The following is a 16,905-nucleotide window of genomic DNA, read 5'->3' as shown; positions in this document are numbered from 1 at the left end:
GCCCTCACATGGATCATCGGTCTGCCACACTCCATCGTGACCAGTTTATGGCACTTCTTGTGCACCAGGAGTTTGCAGTTGATGCATTTGTAGCCTTGTCTTCCCAGACCCCAGATACGGTCTGCACAGATGGCACAGTGGGCTCGCTGATGGAGAGAAACACACACACACACACACACACACACACACATTATATTCCAGGAGATGCTACAGAGGCAGTGATGGCTTCTGAAACGTGTAGCCCTGCAAGGTCTACAATCAAATTCTACCAGAGCCATCGTTCTGTGTCACCACCATCGAGCTCACTTCATCAGTCAATACAAAGACAGGCAGTGGGGATGTGTCATTCTTCTTTAAGTACACATATAGTAGCAAAGCTTTGAAATGTACATTGTGTTTAGGTTTTACTTGTAACACAGCAGATATTTCCCCCATTACAAGAATTCAACTGTGATAAAATAAAATACACAAAATACACAATATTAAAAATATAGTGGGAAAAATATTGAAAGCCAAGAAAGTACATGAGTGAAGGTGAACTGTTCAAGTCTCACCCTGTTAAATCGCTTGGCCTGAAAGGTGTGACCACCAGCATAGTAAAGCTTCCTCCAGCGCCGGGCTCCTCGCCGATATATTGATTCTGTGAAAAGACGAGGAGGAGGGCTAAATTCTGCTCTTTACCTGTGTGTGTGTGCCTTTGTGTAAAACACCAGGCTACTTTGATCTCTAAGGAAACCTCCAATTATCATCTGCACTACCATTTTTCTCGCACATTAGGCAATGATTTCTTTATCTTGCCACAAGGCTAGACTACGGTCAGTTTACTGTAAAGTGTCAAATATTTGGAGGTCCACACCTTTCCCTTTTGTCCTCAGAGGGAAAAAAGGCTGTGGATATATACAGTATATCACACTTTATATTGGGTTTTTCAATGGCTGATGCCGATAATTAAGAGAGCAGAGCGGCCGACTGCAGATATATAATGCAGATATAAGAACAAAGAATAGTCATGTATAGCAGATGCAGATTATCTTAAAATGCCAAATATATTTCACTGTCACATACAGTGTGGGAACTTTGAGTACACACACAGTTTTCTGCTTTGAATCTGTTTTCTCAATTTCACCACTGATATAATTTGAGCACACATATCATTTAGACACATTCTTTCTACACAAACTTCCATTTGTCATGCTTTGAAATTATTTCTGAACATCGTTTTACAAACTCATAAATCTTGATTCCATATGAGACTTATGAGTAGGGATGCAATGATTACAGATTTTGTTGGTGCGATTACTGTCAGAGAAATAATCACGGTTTCACGATTATCACAATTATTATGCATTCATTCATTTCAACACTGGTAATGACTTAAGTTGATTTTTAATATTTAATTACATTAACAATTATATTTTTATAATATGTAAGTATGATTAATATAAGAGGAATATTTACTTTTATCCTCCAGGGGAAATTGTTATAGAGGAGGTGAATGAACTGTTCTGTTACCGTCATCAACTCTCATCCATACAAATAAGTTTTAGTGAAAATGATAGAAAGAAATTGAGTGCAGTGTTAACTGAAATGCAGTTAATTGGTAGCCTGTAGTCCTGAAAGTCTATAAGCTCCCGATGTTATGTTTTACACCTGGCAACATTTTCTCAGCACAGGCAAGAGAAGACAAAATGACATAACGTTAAATGTTCAGTGACTGAAAGTCTTGTGAGGACTAGCCTACGTTCTGTCTTCCATAAAGGCCCTTTCAGAAAAGAAGCGAGCAACGAGGGGTTAAGTGTCTTGCTCAGGGACACAATGGTAGATGGGTCACAGTGGGGGATCGAACCCGAGTCTCTCACACCAAAGGCATGCGTCTTATCCGTTGCGCCATCACTAGCCATCAAGAGTAATGTTTTAAAGTTTTTGAACAGGTGATCCGTCATCTTCAGTAACGCCCTGATCAGACTTTGTGTACCCACTCCCACACTGCCAAATTCAGCCGTTTCTTTGGGGAAAACAAAGCTTCACAATTTGGTTCCTCTGCCAGAATTAAGCCAGTGTGCAGTAGCCTCTGATAAGCACGACACTTTAACCTGGTGCACTGCAGGCGTTTTCGTTTTGTGCAACAAAAACACTCTTTACGATTAATTAACCGTAATTAAGCTCAGTTAATAGTGAAATCCGGTAATCGCTGCATCCCTACTTATGAGTCAATATGTCTGAACCAATTGCCATTTTGTGCCTCAGATTTAAAATGTAAATTCATTATAGGTTTCTTTAGGACAAAGAAATGACAAATTATGCAAAACTAAAGAAGGAAAAAGCTTTAACTCACTGTCTTCTCCCGGACAGGGCATGCCAGGTTTCTCTGGTATACATGGGAACACTGGGAAGCAAAAAAGAAGTTACATTTAGAAAGTCTGCTTCATCTAAAGTCTGACGTCATTCATGAGATGGCATTACACTACTGAGTACATTTCAATTCCTCTCATCATGACGGCAGTTAAGACTACACGTAGCAAACCTGTTGCCTCTAGTAATTACGATAAGACATACTTTATTGAACCAATTCATGATGAAAGTCACTTATGTTGTTTTTATGATGATGCGTGTGTGTGTGTGTGTGTGCGCGCAAACTTCAGTGAAGTGGAAAAAGTCACAATCTCAAAGGAGCCAACTATGATTATTTGTGTGCGTGCGTGTGAGAAAGAGAGAGAGCAACAGATCGAGCTACACTGGGGGCAGTGTGAGTCAGAGGCGAGGCGTGGGATACGGCCGGAAAGCTCGTTAACGAGCAGACCTGGCAACCCCCTGCGGCAGTGTCACTCCCCCCACCCCTACCCGTTCATCCTCTGCCGTCACTCTGGCATCCACTGTACTCTTGACCCCTCACCTCTGATTTGATTAAAACTTTACATTAACCACACATCCCCCGTCCCCGCTTCCCCCTGTCAATCAAATGTTCCATTTCACATATCCACATATACATCCCACCCCGTGCCCCCGTCTGACTTAGCCCTGACCACTAGATTCATTAAGTTGTACAACTACTTGTCAAGAATGCTAAGCTTAGATGTGGATGTGAACTAGCTCAAGGGCCCATAGACAGACGTCAACAGTGGTAGCAATGTTTGTTTTCAAAGGTCAGTGCGGCACGAATCTTGTGTCCTGATGCTTCTTTGTTGTGTACAGTATCTAGCAAGCAAATTAAACTCATCATTAAAGCGAGAATATTTTTAGACTGGTGACGGAACCAATCAGATCAGTGGGAAAAAACAGTTGACAATAAATTGACAATAAAGAAAGAGATATTTTGATAGATCCGGAGAATAATTTTGCAGGCTTTCTATTTACACTCTGTTTTTAAAACAGCACTTTCGGCAAACAGAGGGATAATTTACAACACTGAATATATAGTGACAATTATATATTGGCTGCTTTTTAATTGCACAGGTATTCCTGACAGTGTCGAGGCTTTCATTACCGCTTCTTTCATTACTGCTGCTCAGCATGACATGATGTGATGTGATGCTAATTTGAAATAGTTTGAGTAATTAGCTCCCATGATTATAAATGCAACATGTCAGTCAGGTAAACCCGGTCAAGGAACTCGCTACTCTTCTTCTGCTTTGGCAGCAGAAACACTGTTACATTTATTTTTACTTTTTAATATGCATCACATACTCATCATCATCTGACAAAAAAGCAAAAATTACTCACTCTATATATATCTATAAGACGTATATAATAATTACCACTCATATCTATAGCCTTATCTTTGTTAACAGGAAATTATTTCTACAGCTTCTACTTCTATTCTAATTATGTGATCACGTTTAGATACATTTCATCTTGTTGAACGGCTTCATCTCGTACCAGTTTCCTTATACCAGTTCTCCTGGATCACCAGTGTCCGCCTCAGTGAAGACAGGTAACCCAAAGAGAGGCAGACTAAGTTTGTGGTACAGGCCCCAGGTACCCATTGCTTAATTGTTATGCCTATTGTTTATATTTAAGACCATGTGTTTGAAGTTAAGAACCGTTTGGAGTCTGGAGCCTGCCATTACTCCCAATAGTACAAAATCTAAACACAAAGAAAAAAATATTTTAAGTTCACCATGCCCAAGGAAATATAAAGAAATTTCACTAAGTGAAAAAGTTATTGTATTTGACTTTGCACAATGTTTTGAATTACAACATTTTCCCTGATTACTTCTAAAATTAGCAGTAGAGACTAATTACTTGTACTGGCAGGCAGTTAACTACTAAACAGTCATGTTTTGTTCTTGTCAAAACTGCTTGGATTATCTGTGTTGGAACTGCTTGTCAGTTGTGATCCTGCGCCCGATGTCGGGTATACTGTAGCTCAGTGACCAGAAATAGAAAATACAGTAATGCTGCCCACTTGACAGGTCATAGAAAGCTCAACAGAGAAGTGAGCAGTACAGCAGAAAGTCAAAGATAACAGGCGTTTCATCTGGAGCTCTAACCAAACACTAGCACCTGGTGTGAACCACCATCATCCTGTGAGTTAAATCCTGAAACTGCGCGTGTTATGTTATAAACAGTGCTTGTGTGAGAAGCAGCGAGGCTCACCGTGGATAATGAGCTCCGAGTCTTTGTTGAGCTCGTAGAGACGCAGAGCTTCCTCCAACTCCAGCTGCGACGACACGGTGCAGGGGTCACCTTACAGCGGAGGAGACACCAGAGGTCATTCACCAAATTAAAATACACATCAAGTGAAGAATGTTTTCACATCCTCTGCACTAACAGTGATCCTGTTAAACATACATTTACTTGTATATTGTAGAGGAGAAATGTAATTATTTACTGTGGATCCAAAGACATCTTGAGACACGACACACAGCAGAGTGAGAGGACAGTCAGCTGTGCGAGTCAGAATTGTTTTTACATATAACCCACTGTTCAGCCATGGAAACTGACTTTACCTTTTTCAGTTTTAGTCAGACTGTGTTGTGTTTTAATTATTTGTGTCACCTTAAATAAAATGTATTATTATTATTATTTGAATACAACAACTTAGACTGAATTCTAACTATTTTGTGACATTTTATTGAAAACAAAACAAAAACAAACAACCTTCTTATCTTATTTTATCTAGTTTTGACAGAACAACCCAAGCCCCTTTTTTGCTCCTCAATAGGTGCAGGTATTTGTGCACACAAATAGCAAATTATATCTTCTAATTTGTCCGCATTTAACAACTTCCATCCTTTTTTCTTTGTGTAATCAAGTTTTTATCTTTCACATCAGGGTGGGAAATTAGCACCAGCCACATGCTGGTAAAACAATAAAATGGCTGGTAGATGTCAGACACAAAATAATGATTTAATATTGAGCGGCTGGTGAAACTGAGCCAATAGTCGGTGGCTGGTAGATTCACATTTTAAAACGGTAATTTCCAACCCTGTTTCACATGCGAACATGTTATAAATCTGTTTACGGGAACCAGGTTTCTCATTAGTATGAGTATGAGATCTGGGCTTTCATTTATAACGGTTACCGAAAAGAGGCGTACGCCACTTCTCTGGGTCAGAGTTGACTTCCAGGTGCATTTAGAGACAGGAGAAATTGGCGTCGCAGACGGTGAAAACAGAAATTATAGATCCACTTATGACAAGGATTTAAACCAGCAGTGTTATTTGTGCTTCTGATAGTGAGCCACAACTGTTCTATAAGCACCTTTCGATTATAAAAGATATAAACTCAAATCATATTTAGCTCAATATTTCCTCAGCACTGTCTCGCCATCACATTCCCCACCTCCGGTGCGTAGAGGAGGGAAGGACTAATTACTGACACTCTTGTCAGTTGTGAATCGCACTGCAGCTGCTGAAAGGCTACGATGATGAAGCACACTGAGACACCACGGTGGCTGCCACACTAACTCTGCTATCTCCACATTTTCACCACCTGCACATAGCCTGTGTTTAACTCTTTACACAGCCGTGCAATGAAAGATAAGACAGGCTTTACAGTCTGTGATCTCAGTGTCCTTCCTTTACCGACACTATGCCCCACACCCACCCACCCACCCACCCACCCACCCACGTTTCCCCGAGTACAGAAGCCGTTCCAGCGGGTTTCCAGTCAGTGAAAACTCAAACTGGTTATTACTAAGGATGCTGCGATAACCGAATTTCACCATTACCTGCGCTTTAAAACGTCACGGTTAATTAATCGTCAAGGCTCCGCTACACCAAGTGTTTCTGTTGCAGGGAACGAAACTGTTGCAACTTGCACAACACAAAAACAAAAGGTTACACGAGCAGTGCACCAGCATAAAGTGCCGTGCTTACCAGAGACATGGAGGCTACTACTGTACACTGGCTAAACTCTGGCAGAGGGACCAAACTGTGAAGCTTTATTTCCACCAAAGAAATGGCAGAAGTCGGCAGTGTGGGAGCATTTCGGGTACACCAAGACTGACCAGGGCGTTACTGAAGATGACTGATTAACTGTTCAAAAACTTGCCGTTAAAATGTTGCTGCTAAAGGTGCGAATACCTACGTCAAACTTGATGCAGCACCTGCGGGATCACCACCCAGTTTTGCACACCCAAGTAAAGGTCATATATAATCAATGAATTAGATAACGTGGCGAGTTGGTAGGGAATTAAATGTAAACACGTCACTTACAATCTATGCCGTAGCGGTGAGAGACAAGCTTTCAGCGAAACGTAAACGCAGCATGTAACCTTTCAGACCCACCGCTACGACATCACTGCTGAGCTATGAGACCCATTATTTTCAATGGCTTGCGCCACACCAGGCCGGTTTGTTTCTGTATTGAGCAACGCGCACCGCACAGTGAGCTCGTACGCATTCTGCAGTCAAAGTAGCTATTTTCACTAAAACTTATATGTATGGATGAGAGTTGATGACAGTAACAGTTGAAGTTTATTACCCTCCTCAATAACAATTTCCCCTGTGGGATAAATTAAGTTAATATTCATCTTATATTAATGATACTTACATATTATAGAAATATAATGGTTAACGTAATTAAATATTAAAAATCAACTTAAGAAATTACTAGTTATGTGAAATTAATTAATGAATAATAATCATGATAATCGTGAAACTGTGATTATTCCTCAGACTATAATCGTACCAACAAAATCTGTAACCGTTGCATCCCGAGTTGTTACTGACTGGAAGATCTACATGAGCACATTTCCGGGTTATAATGGGACTATTGCCTGCGAGTGTGCGTATACATGGTTTTATGGTTTGTTGGATCCTACACATGCCTAGGTAATTGCAGAAAATAAACAATGGTCAGCTTATTTTTAAATGCACAGAAAACAAGACGATAACAAGAAAGGTTGTGAGTGTAAAAGGTTATACAATAAATCAACATGACATTTGAAAAATAACATGTCTAACTATTGCAGATGTGATATGAATTGCAGTACGTGAACTTTAAGTAAACATTCTTTAAAAAGTGCGAGGGCGTGAGTGAGAAAGTAGGAGAGTGCGTCAGTCGAGATTGCCATTTCAAATAGTTTCCTTGTAACTGTACAGCCCTATTTGTTCAGTGTTCAATCCAAGTTAATATTTAAAATACTACTCAGATGCAAACTTGATTATTTCCTTGTCATTAAAAGGAAGAGTCAGGTGTAGGTGTGACTCACTTGGAGAGGCAGTGTGAGCTGACTGTGAGGTCATCGAATCTATTCTTAGTGCTCTACCTAACTAATCACAACTACCAACCGGTGATTTTATAAATAGCTCAAGAACAGAAACTATGACACACAGTGTATATTTAAAAATGATAAAAAGTATTGGAGGATCACATAGTGATGCAGTGAGTGGCCTGCGATAACCATCAAGTCTGGTTTTGTTTGAAAGGTTTCGGTTTCACTTAAGTGTCATTCAGTTTGTGACTGCATCCACCTCCATGTAGGTTATAGCAAAAAATAAAAAACAGGAACAGAAGTCCAGTACATTAAAAAAGGATGAATCACCCACCAATCTAATTGTCCTCATGTCAGTAAGTTCTGTAAGCTTTTGTACAACATGGAGTTATGCACTCTCCCCTCCCAGCCAACATGATTTGTTTTCAAAAACCTTTTCCTGGTGTGGTTTGGTTTGGGGTAAGGGAGCACATACGTCTCATCAACACCCATCTTTCAGGTGGTGTTTTGGATTATAGCCCGACAAATACAGGATTTTTGAGGCTGCTACCAATATCAAAATAGAGTTTTAAAAACCTGTTAACAATATACTGACTGAAATTTTATTTCTGAAGAATACACTGTTTAGCACAGTTCAACCTAGGGCTGGACAATATGGACAACAATTTTATCACGATAAACAGTTTTATATCTTTCGATATCAATAATTATCTCGATAAGTATGAAATCATTATTTCTTTCAAGTTTAAAGGTTGATTTCTGCTCCTGAGTAAAAGTTGAAGAAACCTGATGGTTAATTGTGGTCTTAACTTTTCTTAATGGTCAACACTTGATGCCAAACAGTGGATCACTTCACAAATCTAAGGTAGAACATTCAAAACTGTTAACTATTAATAAAATCTTTTTCAACAAATATGCACAAGTAAAATCAAGTAAAAGCTTTTTTCAGTAATTATTCCTCCACAAAATAAACTTAACTTATAAAAAAATAAGTCCTAATTCGTGTATGATTCAAGTCAATAAAGTTAAACATTTATTGAATATTTATTGAACATTTGTTATATTGTTATTGAAAAAAATTATACTGCAGTGATTATTGTTATTGTTTTATTGTCCAGCCCTAGTTCAACCTTAAGCAGTTTCTGACAGCTCAGGTAATGTGCTTTACTGCCGCAGAGGAAATAAATTTCTGATGAATGAAGTTGGAAGTGTTTCTCGTCATCTGTTTCTGCAGAAATAGACCGGGGTCCCACCTGTCAAGCAGCCAAGAATTACTGCTGTCACAGATGATGTGGAGCTCAAGTAGATGAAAAGAAAAGAAAATCATTTTGACCGTATCCACAAGCCTGACAGGGAAATGTAGACGAGCTACACAACTGTGGGATTGAAGTTCTGCTTTAATAGAAGTATTTTGTGTTTTATTTGTTGTCTAATAATCAGGATCGTCAAATATTTGGGCCAATACGGTAGATTTCTGTGTTATTACTTGATGTGGAATTGAGTATACTGCGACCAACATTTCTGCAGTGGAGCTGAAACAAACAGTTATTTGTGACTGATATTTGCTTATCATAAATATATCAATGTTGGCATTTATGTTTACCAATATGGAGCAGGAACTTGCAGTACAGAATAGGGATGTTGATCTGACATTACATGACTGCTCAAACATGAGAATCAACATCCCTATTCAGTACTGCAATTTCCTGCTACATATTGGCAAACATATATGTTAATATTGATATACGATACATGTGATAAGCCCATATATCTGCAGTGGAGCTGCAACTTACAATATTTTCATTAGTGTTTAACCCGTTGATTATTTCCTCAATTATTATTTTTGTCTATAAAATGTGTGAAATATATCTGTGATGACTTCATGAAGCCCAATGTGGACAGTTGATGAAATTAACAAATCCCAAAGATATTCAGCTGTGATAAAGCTGGAACTAGGGAAGCTGTTTTGCATTTTTTGCTAGGTGACAAAATTTTTTTGATTCTGATTATCAAAACCGTTTCAAATTATTTCTGTCAACTGACCAATTGGCTAATTGTTTTAGCTCTAATAATAATTAATCATCTCTAAACTTTTTATAAACACACTGAGAAAAAACACAATTCCTTTTATAGAAAAAGTTTCACAACATACATACCTTTAAACCAGGGTTAAAAATTGATGAATTAATTACAGGTACATTTTCTAATTATCGTGGCAATGGCACAAGTTCACACTGAGTATGTATGTGGTTGCCATGGATGGGGCAGGGGGACAGACAGATACCACTGAACAGGGTACTTCATTAAGACCATCAAGCAGCTTTGCTTTCTCAGACAGGCTAATTACCCCAGTGGTTGTATGTGGGTGGCTACCAGCGGGAGCTGATCTGAGTCTAATTGGTTTGGGCAAACTGACCTTATTCTGAGCAGAGCAATGTGACGGCTCCATCTTTCATATGACACCATCACTGCTGCCTGACTAGCTGTCTGACAACAAGGAATTGGGGGTGGTGTGTGTGTGTGTGTGTGTGTGTGTGTGTGTGTGTGTGTGTGTGTGTGTGTGTTGTGTGTTTGTGTGTGCGCGCGTGTGCAGTAGTCTTACAATCAAGTGACAAGGCACATTAACACATGCCAAATGCTGGTAAATTTAGCCAGTAGCCTCTAAATGTGTTAAACCTGCTTTATGATGTCAAATGGACCCACAACTTGATTTATTTGTTTTGTAAAAAATACCAACAAAAAGAAAAAAACTAAACCTCCAACATCTCCGCCCGGTGTCTTATACGTCCTCTTTCAGCACAGAGAGAAATGGTAAAGGATGGAGATGTAAGGGTAAGAGAGACACACCTTCCTCGTCGATCCACTTCATGGTGAAGAGTTGGTCATTGTCCATGGAGCACATGTCCCTCACCTCCCCGTAGAGACCCTCGAATGAGATGGACGGCTCAAAATGAGTGATCATGATGTCCCTGCAGAGAAGACAAACACATCAAGTATTTTATTTGAATTCCACATTGAATACTTTTTCTTTGTAAACATCATTATTTAAAATTGTGTGTTAATAATAATTCCAATAAGTTTCATGTGAAGAGGTACTCAGGTTAAACATTTGGAAACATGGCAGCAGTGACACTCCGTATCAGCAGATGTCCAAAGCTGAGGTATGGGTATCGGCATAGAAAGTCAGATCAGTGCATCTCTAGTGATACGTGGTAGGACAAGGGGCAAACATTTTCATAAAATTGTATTGATGTATTGACTGATGTTAAAGCAACTAATAATACAATCATTTATAATTTTTAGAAAAGGGTATTAATTCATTTCTAAAGTTTATGGCCTGTTCTATTGAGAACTGACACAGAGCTGTTTTTATTTCTAAATATAACAACAACAAAAAAAGGTTTTATTTCATTAAATTGTTTGAAATAAAAACAGTCTGTGGAAACTCCCTTTGGGCTGGACTGGGCTTTTTCACTTTGCAAACCTGTTACATTCACAAAAAAGGTATCTCCTTTATTGAAAAGGAGAGGGAAAAAGACAAAAAGCATAATACCACCTCTTTAAGATGTTCAGTTTACAATCAGAGAACGCAGAAATCCTCATATCTAAGAAGCTGGAACCAGGGAATGTTTGGTATTTTGTGTTTGATTACGGACTAATTCATCAGCACTCATCGTTAACTTCAGACAAAGTTACACTCCCAACACTCCCACTCCCTCCTTAAAAACTCAGAAGAACGTCAGACTTGATGAGGAGAGAACACACAAAACGCTGCTGTGTGTGAGTCACAGTCTCGCAGTCTGTCACATTTGTGTGTGCATTCATCTGTGCAGCCTGACTGTGGGTGTGCGAGAGATAGCAAAAACAAGAGCGAGAAACACCGCAGACGAGTGAGGAAAAGAGCCACAAACTACAGCAGAATGAATCACAGGCCATGGTGGTTGTAGATGTATCGTGACTCCTTTGGTTAAGGCTTACTGTCCACCACTGCACTCCATCAATTACAGGAAAGCAGAAGAAAAAGAAAACCTTGAACACTTGGCTTACTGTATCAAGCACATCACTCTCTACCTCTTCAGTTCACACAGGCTCCAGAGACGCAGGATAAGGAGTGCAGCGGTGGGTGACCGAGGGCATCTATCCCTGTAGATGGGATCATCTGTCCCTCATCATTTCATGGCGGTGTTAGGATTGATTGTCGCATGCTCCAAAGCCTGGTGGCCAGCCTCGGCGATGTTTACAACCCAACGATGTGGCGTGGACATTAGCTTTTATAGGTCTGCAGGCGACAGGGGTCTGAGCTCAGGCGTCTACGTGTGTGGGAAGGGAAGTAAAGAGGGGGTGATGTGTAAAAGCAATTTCACTTGCCAGGGAGTGACCCGCAAGGACAACGACCTCTTACTCCCTTTACTGCCATATTCAAAGATGGACCCAGTTTTTCATCACTTAAGAGCTTTACAGCAGGATGATAAAATCCCAACACATGGAGTAAAGAACGCACACTTTCAAGGACATCTACTGTACAAGTCCAAGGACAGCATAGAGTGTGTGTAAGGTCACTGAAGGGTCGGTCGCAAACACACACAAATAACATAAGACTCTGATTTATTGTGTGATATTTCAGGTTCACGGTGAAGTTGAGCATCTACAGAGAGCGGCTTGTGACAGTGCAGCTTCCGCACAGCAGGCATTAAACTGTCTTGTCTGAAAAATCACACATCAAGAATGAATAAAGCATCCTGAGCAAGAATAATCTGATGTAAGGCTCAGACTGATTCCTCCCTCTCTTTTCTCACCTTCCACCCTGCTGGTGTTAATCATTGCCTGTGCGGGAGGGGAAGACTGGCAACTTCACTCCTACAGTCTAATCGCTCCACTAGGAGCAGCGTGGCAGATCTACTTCCTCTTTAAGCCCTGATAAGTAGGTACAGAGTGCATGAACACACACAAACATAACATTAAAAGGTTCCCACACTGTGACTGTAGACGATCCAGGCAGTGTCCAGTGTTTCCCATTAATTAACAAGACCACAGCAGCCCGCCACAGTCTACTTTGCTCCGCCATAGTTTCAAAATGAACTGAAAATATTTTTACACATCTCGTGATAACATTCCTCTAATGTTGTGTTTTGTGGGCGCAGCTGTAAGCTCTCTCACTCGCACACATTTTCATCCGACTCGAGACAACCACTTGTTTTTGAGGTAGCTACAGTAACGTTAACGGCCTGTTTCTATCACTTGTTTGAGAAGGCGATTAAGCCAGCCGCACCTAGATTTGGAGTGCACACGTATTAAAGCCTTTATGGTAAATCCACTAAACGTACCAGTGCGAGCTGACCATAGACTGTAGACAGGCGTGTTAGCGACTTTATCCTGTCATTTTCTATCTTTACAAAGACAAGTGTTGCAGCATGAGAGTCCTGCCTGAAGAGAGGCTATGAAGTCTCCATGTTACACGATACGAGAACCACACACAACATTATTTATAAAATTGGGTCGGACCTGATTAATTCAGCTTGAGGTTACACATAGGGCTGGGCAATAAAACAATAATGATAATTATCACAATATAATTTCCTCAATATCAATATAATAAATGTTCAATATAACGTCAAATATTTGGTTTAATTCATTTGAATCACGAAAAAATTTGAACTTAATTTTTCTATTAAAATATTTATTTTAAAGGGACTGAAATAATATTTACTAATCATATGTGTTACATTTTTTTCATCATAATAGTTTTGAATGTTCTCCCTCAGATTTGTTAAGTGATTCACTGTTTGCCATCAAGTGTTAAAGAAAAGCTGAAACAGATAATTAACCATCTGGTTTCTTCAATCTTCAGGAGCAAAAATCAGCCTTTAAACTTGAAAGAAATAATGATTTGACATTTATCGTGATAATTATCGATATCGAATTATATAAAATGTTTCATCGTGATAACATTTTTGGCCATATCGCCCAGCCCTAGCTAATTTTCAAAACAAGGTGTCTATACAGTAAGGAAATAAGACTAATTGGATTATATTCACAGAAAGTATAAAACATATTACACGTGTCCATTAAAAGTAAAAAAATAAAATAATAAAATGTTAGGGAAATTACTTATTCTATTTTCTAATTATCTGATTTAGGGTTGCTGGAAAAATATTCAATAAATTTGTTGACTTTTGTTTCCGTTTCATCACCATTTATAGCTATACAATGCGTTTATAATTAAACAGTTTACTAGAGCACAATATTGTTTACAAGAGTTCAAAGTTCTTCATAGATAGTCTCTTACTTTTGCATCAAATTAATGCATTTAACTTTAAGATGTACAAAATTTTCCCTCCCAAGAGGGTCCGAGGCCCACCCACCATAGTCTCTTAAAATCCTGTGGGAAACACTGGCGTCTTAATGCCAGCAGGTGACTTTAACTGTGTCACGTGTAACTGGACCTGAGCTGTGGGTGTTCATTAAACACTGTGGGTCTACGGTGTAGTTAAAGTTTAGCCACGTCTCAGGTGCCTCAAACAGCATCCTCTGTGACACACATTCAAGCTCTGGTAATGGCTACAGCGGCCACAGGAAAGACACTACAAATTGATAAAAATCTATTAGAAACAGGAACGCAAAATACTTCCACTCAGATGATTTTAATTTGGTTAGTTTTTAAAAGGTTCAGTGTGTAATATTTATGAGGGTCTATTGGCAGAAATGCAATATCATATCATATTGTTTCAGTGGTGTGTAAAGACCTTAAATAATAAACCATTATGTTTTTATTACCTTATGAGCCATTTCTATCTACATAACCGCTGGTTCCCCCAGCATGTGCTGCAGTGTATGTTTTTCGGTGTTTGATCCACATCCATCAACCTACGGACACTTTTTCATTTCCCCAGTATCTCCAGGCAGAGGACATTTAGGGGAAATCAAGTTTTCTGACGGCTCTTTCAGAGGTGTGTCAAGCAGACTCTTTTAATGTTGTTTAGAATTTTTCAAAGTAAAACCTCAACTTCAAGTAAAGCATTACAGTAAACAATGACTCTCTTTCAGCACCGCTATCAAAGTATTTATTTATTTATATTTTTGGCCGCAATCAAAGCACCATGATCTGACCGCGGGCCAGATATTATTGTTGGCGGGCAGTTTTGGGAAGGGTCCATAATCACAGAGAAAGTGAATGTGTTTCCCTTGTCAATGTTTGTATAAACTTTATCTAATGTGTGGTTTATAATGGACTGTGGAGCAGAAACAGTGACAATGTTTCACACTCTTGGCTTACATTTTCCATGTTATCTTTCAGTGGCCAAGTCGCAATAACATATATTTTTACTGAATAATTAAATAAATATAATTTCCTAATATTTCTACCTAAAGAAAACTAATTTCTCGACTGGCTACTCTCTGCTGCCTCAGAAGAGACACCTTGTGTCCTATGCTAATCATTTAAAATCAAGCAAAAATGCCAAACTTTCACTGGTTCCATCTGATCAAATATGAGGATCTGCTGCTGTTCATTATCAAATGGCAGTTAACTGAATATCTTCAAACGCTGAATGTGTCACTTTTGGCTCTGCATTGTTCACTATTTTATGACAGGTAACCGACAAAGCAATTATTTGATAAATTGAAAAAAATACCCAGCAGATTAATTGACAATAAAAAAAGTTGCAAAAAAGTTTAACATTGAGCCCTGAACTGTAACAACAGTATGCTAACCCATGACTTAGCTAATGTTAATTACATTACTTGTTGTGTTGTTGTCTGCTCTATATCATGATTTTTGTCATGTTGTTGGATTTCTCCAAAATCGCTTAATAATGGTGAATTATAGTAGTAGATTGCAGTTCTCTGTTGTATAGCACATTTTTCGATATTTTTTAATGAAAGTGACAATATTTCTCCATGTACACTGATGAGCAGACAGCTATTTCATAACTTCTATGGTGCGGCCTTTGATTTGGAAAATTCATTTTTTTGCCGTTAATAACACATTAGCCAATAGATTAATCTATAAAAACGACCCTAAAATAATGTTCAAAAAGAAGGGTCCTGAGTTAGACAACGGAAATTGAGCTGTAAGATTTTTCATGGTGACTAAAACACAAGGATTTTTCAGTGAGCGACTAGGAAATCATCACTGGTGAGTAACTGGGAGGAAGTGGCATTCCTCTCTTCTGTGCTGTCCTACACTACAGCTAAATTAAAAGGAGGAGGCGGAGAAGGCGAAGGTGGTGGTGGTGGTGGAGGAGAGTGCTGGCCTGTGCCCCTGGCGACTGAACTGCAGTGAGTAGGACTCTGCAGCCCCATCTGCCCAGCATGAAGCCATTCGTCACTGGTGAGCGCTCAAGCAGGACGAAAGGCCTGGTTGCCTCTCTGGGCTTCCATGAGCACCTCAGACCATACATCTCTGTCACCGCTGCCACGCATGGCTATCCCCCCCACAACACCTTAACACAACTCACATGCTCGAATATCCAGAATCACACGCTAGCACAAAGACACACAATAATGAACAACAAATATGCACTGAAGCAAAATATAGAAATGTACATGCTGAAGTTACAGCCACCTAGTCGCACCCAATCCACTACAAAACACCTGAATCCTCTCACCCCGCCTACAGGAAGGTCAAAATGAATGGAAAAGAGGCTGCAGGATGCTGTGTTCTCCAGGCAACGAGACCCACCTGTGGTGCTAAACAGGAGGAAGCATCGCTCCTAACCAAACACACTCCTGCTGAGCGTAAGACAAGATCACTGGTGATCACGGACAGACACGTGCATGTAAACACTTGAGCTGTATTACACACACACAATGTGCAGGATGTATAGATGCTGCAACAAAGACAAATCATGCATGTTATCATCTGCTGAGAATCTGTGATACAAACAACTTTTTAGCTACAGTCATGCATGAAGATGAAGGGTGGGTGTATGACTTTGTGGTTCAGAGCTTAAGGGGCTTTCAGAGAAAATGTAAATGGCAAGACACGCTGTGCTACCCATATCTTAAACAAAGCTAGGCCTTGAGGCACTGATGCAGGCTGCAGAGTCTTTGAAAAAGAAGAGCAACGCCTTTCAAGAGAGTAAAATAACTGAACTGCTCCGTTGAGCCGGTGTAATCCCAGTTTCCTGCCAAACAACATGCCTCTCGCACAGGAATCCTGAAGTTGATCTGGTAGGGCCTTGTGTTAGTAGAGCTGGGTGATTCATCCAATTTTATTTTCAATTACAATTATGGATTCCAACGAT

The 16,905-nt window shown here is 39.6% G+C and overlaps 1 protein-coding gene across 2 annotated transcripts in view; it reads right to left on the bottom strand.

The window, feature by feature from the left end:
* Nucleotides 1-16,905, bottom strand: part of prkci (protein kinase C, iota) — a 35,797-nt gene that overhangs the window by 13,125 nt on the left and 5,767 nt on the right. For both annotated transcript variants that reach the window (XM_038717619.1, XM_038717620.1), the window contains exons 2-6: nt 10,508-10,629; nt 4,597-4,686; nt 2,336-2,386; nt 555-640; nt 9-146 (exon numbers count right to left, since the gene is read on the bottom strand). In XM_038717619.1, the coding sequence (XP_038573547.1) occupies nt 9-146; nt 555-640; nt 2,336-2,386; nt 4,597-4,686; nt 10,508-10,629 (487 nt within the window). The remainder of the gene's footprint in view (nt 1-8; nt 147-554; nt 641-2,335; nt 2,387-4,596; nt 4,687-10,507; nt 10,630-16,905) is intronic.

This window comes from Micropterus salmoides, unplaced genomic scaffold (assembly GCF_014851395.1).
Source record: "Micropterus salmoides isolate LMB-PRFRI ecotype aquatic unplaced genomic scaffold, ASM1485139v1 Ms_hic_scaffold_14, whole genome shotgun sequence".
NCBI lineage: Eukaryota > Metazoa > Chordata > Actinopteri > Centrarchiformes > Centrarchidae > Micropterus > Micropterus salmoides.
Note: the sequence above shows the minus strand (reverse complement) of the source record. Positions and strands in the feature narration are given on the sequence as shown.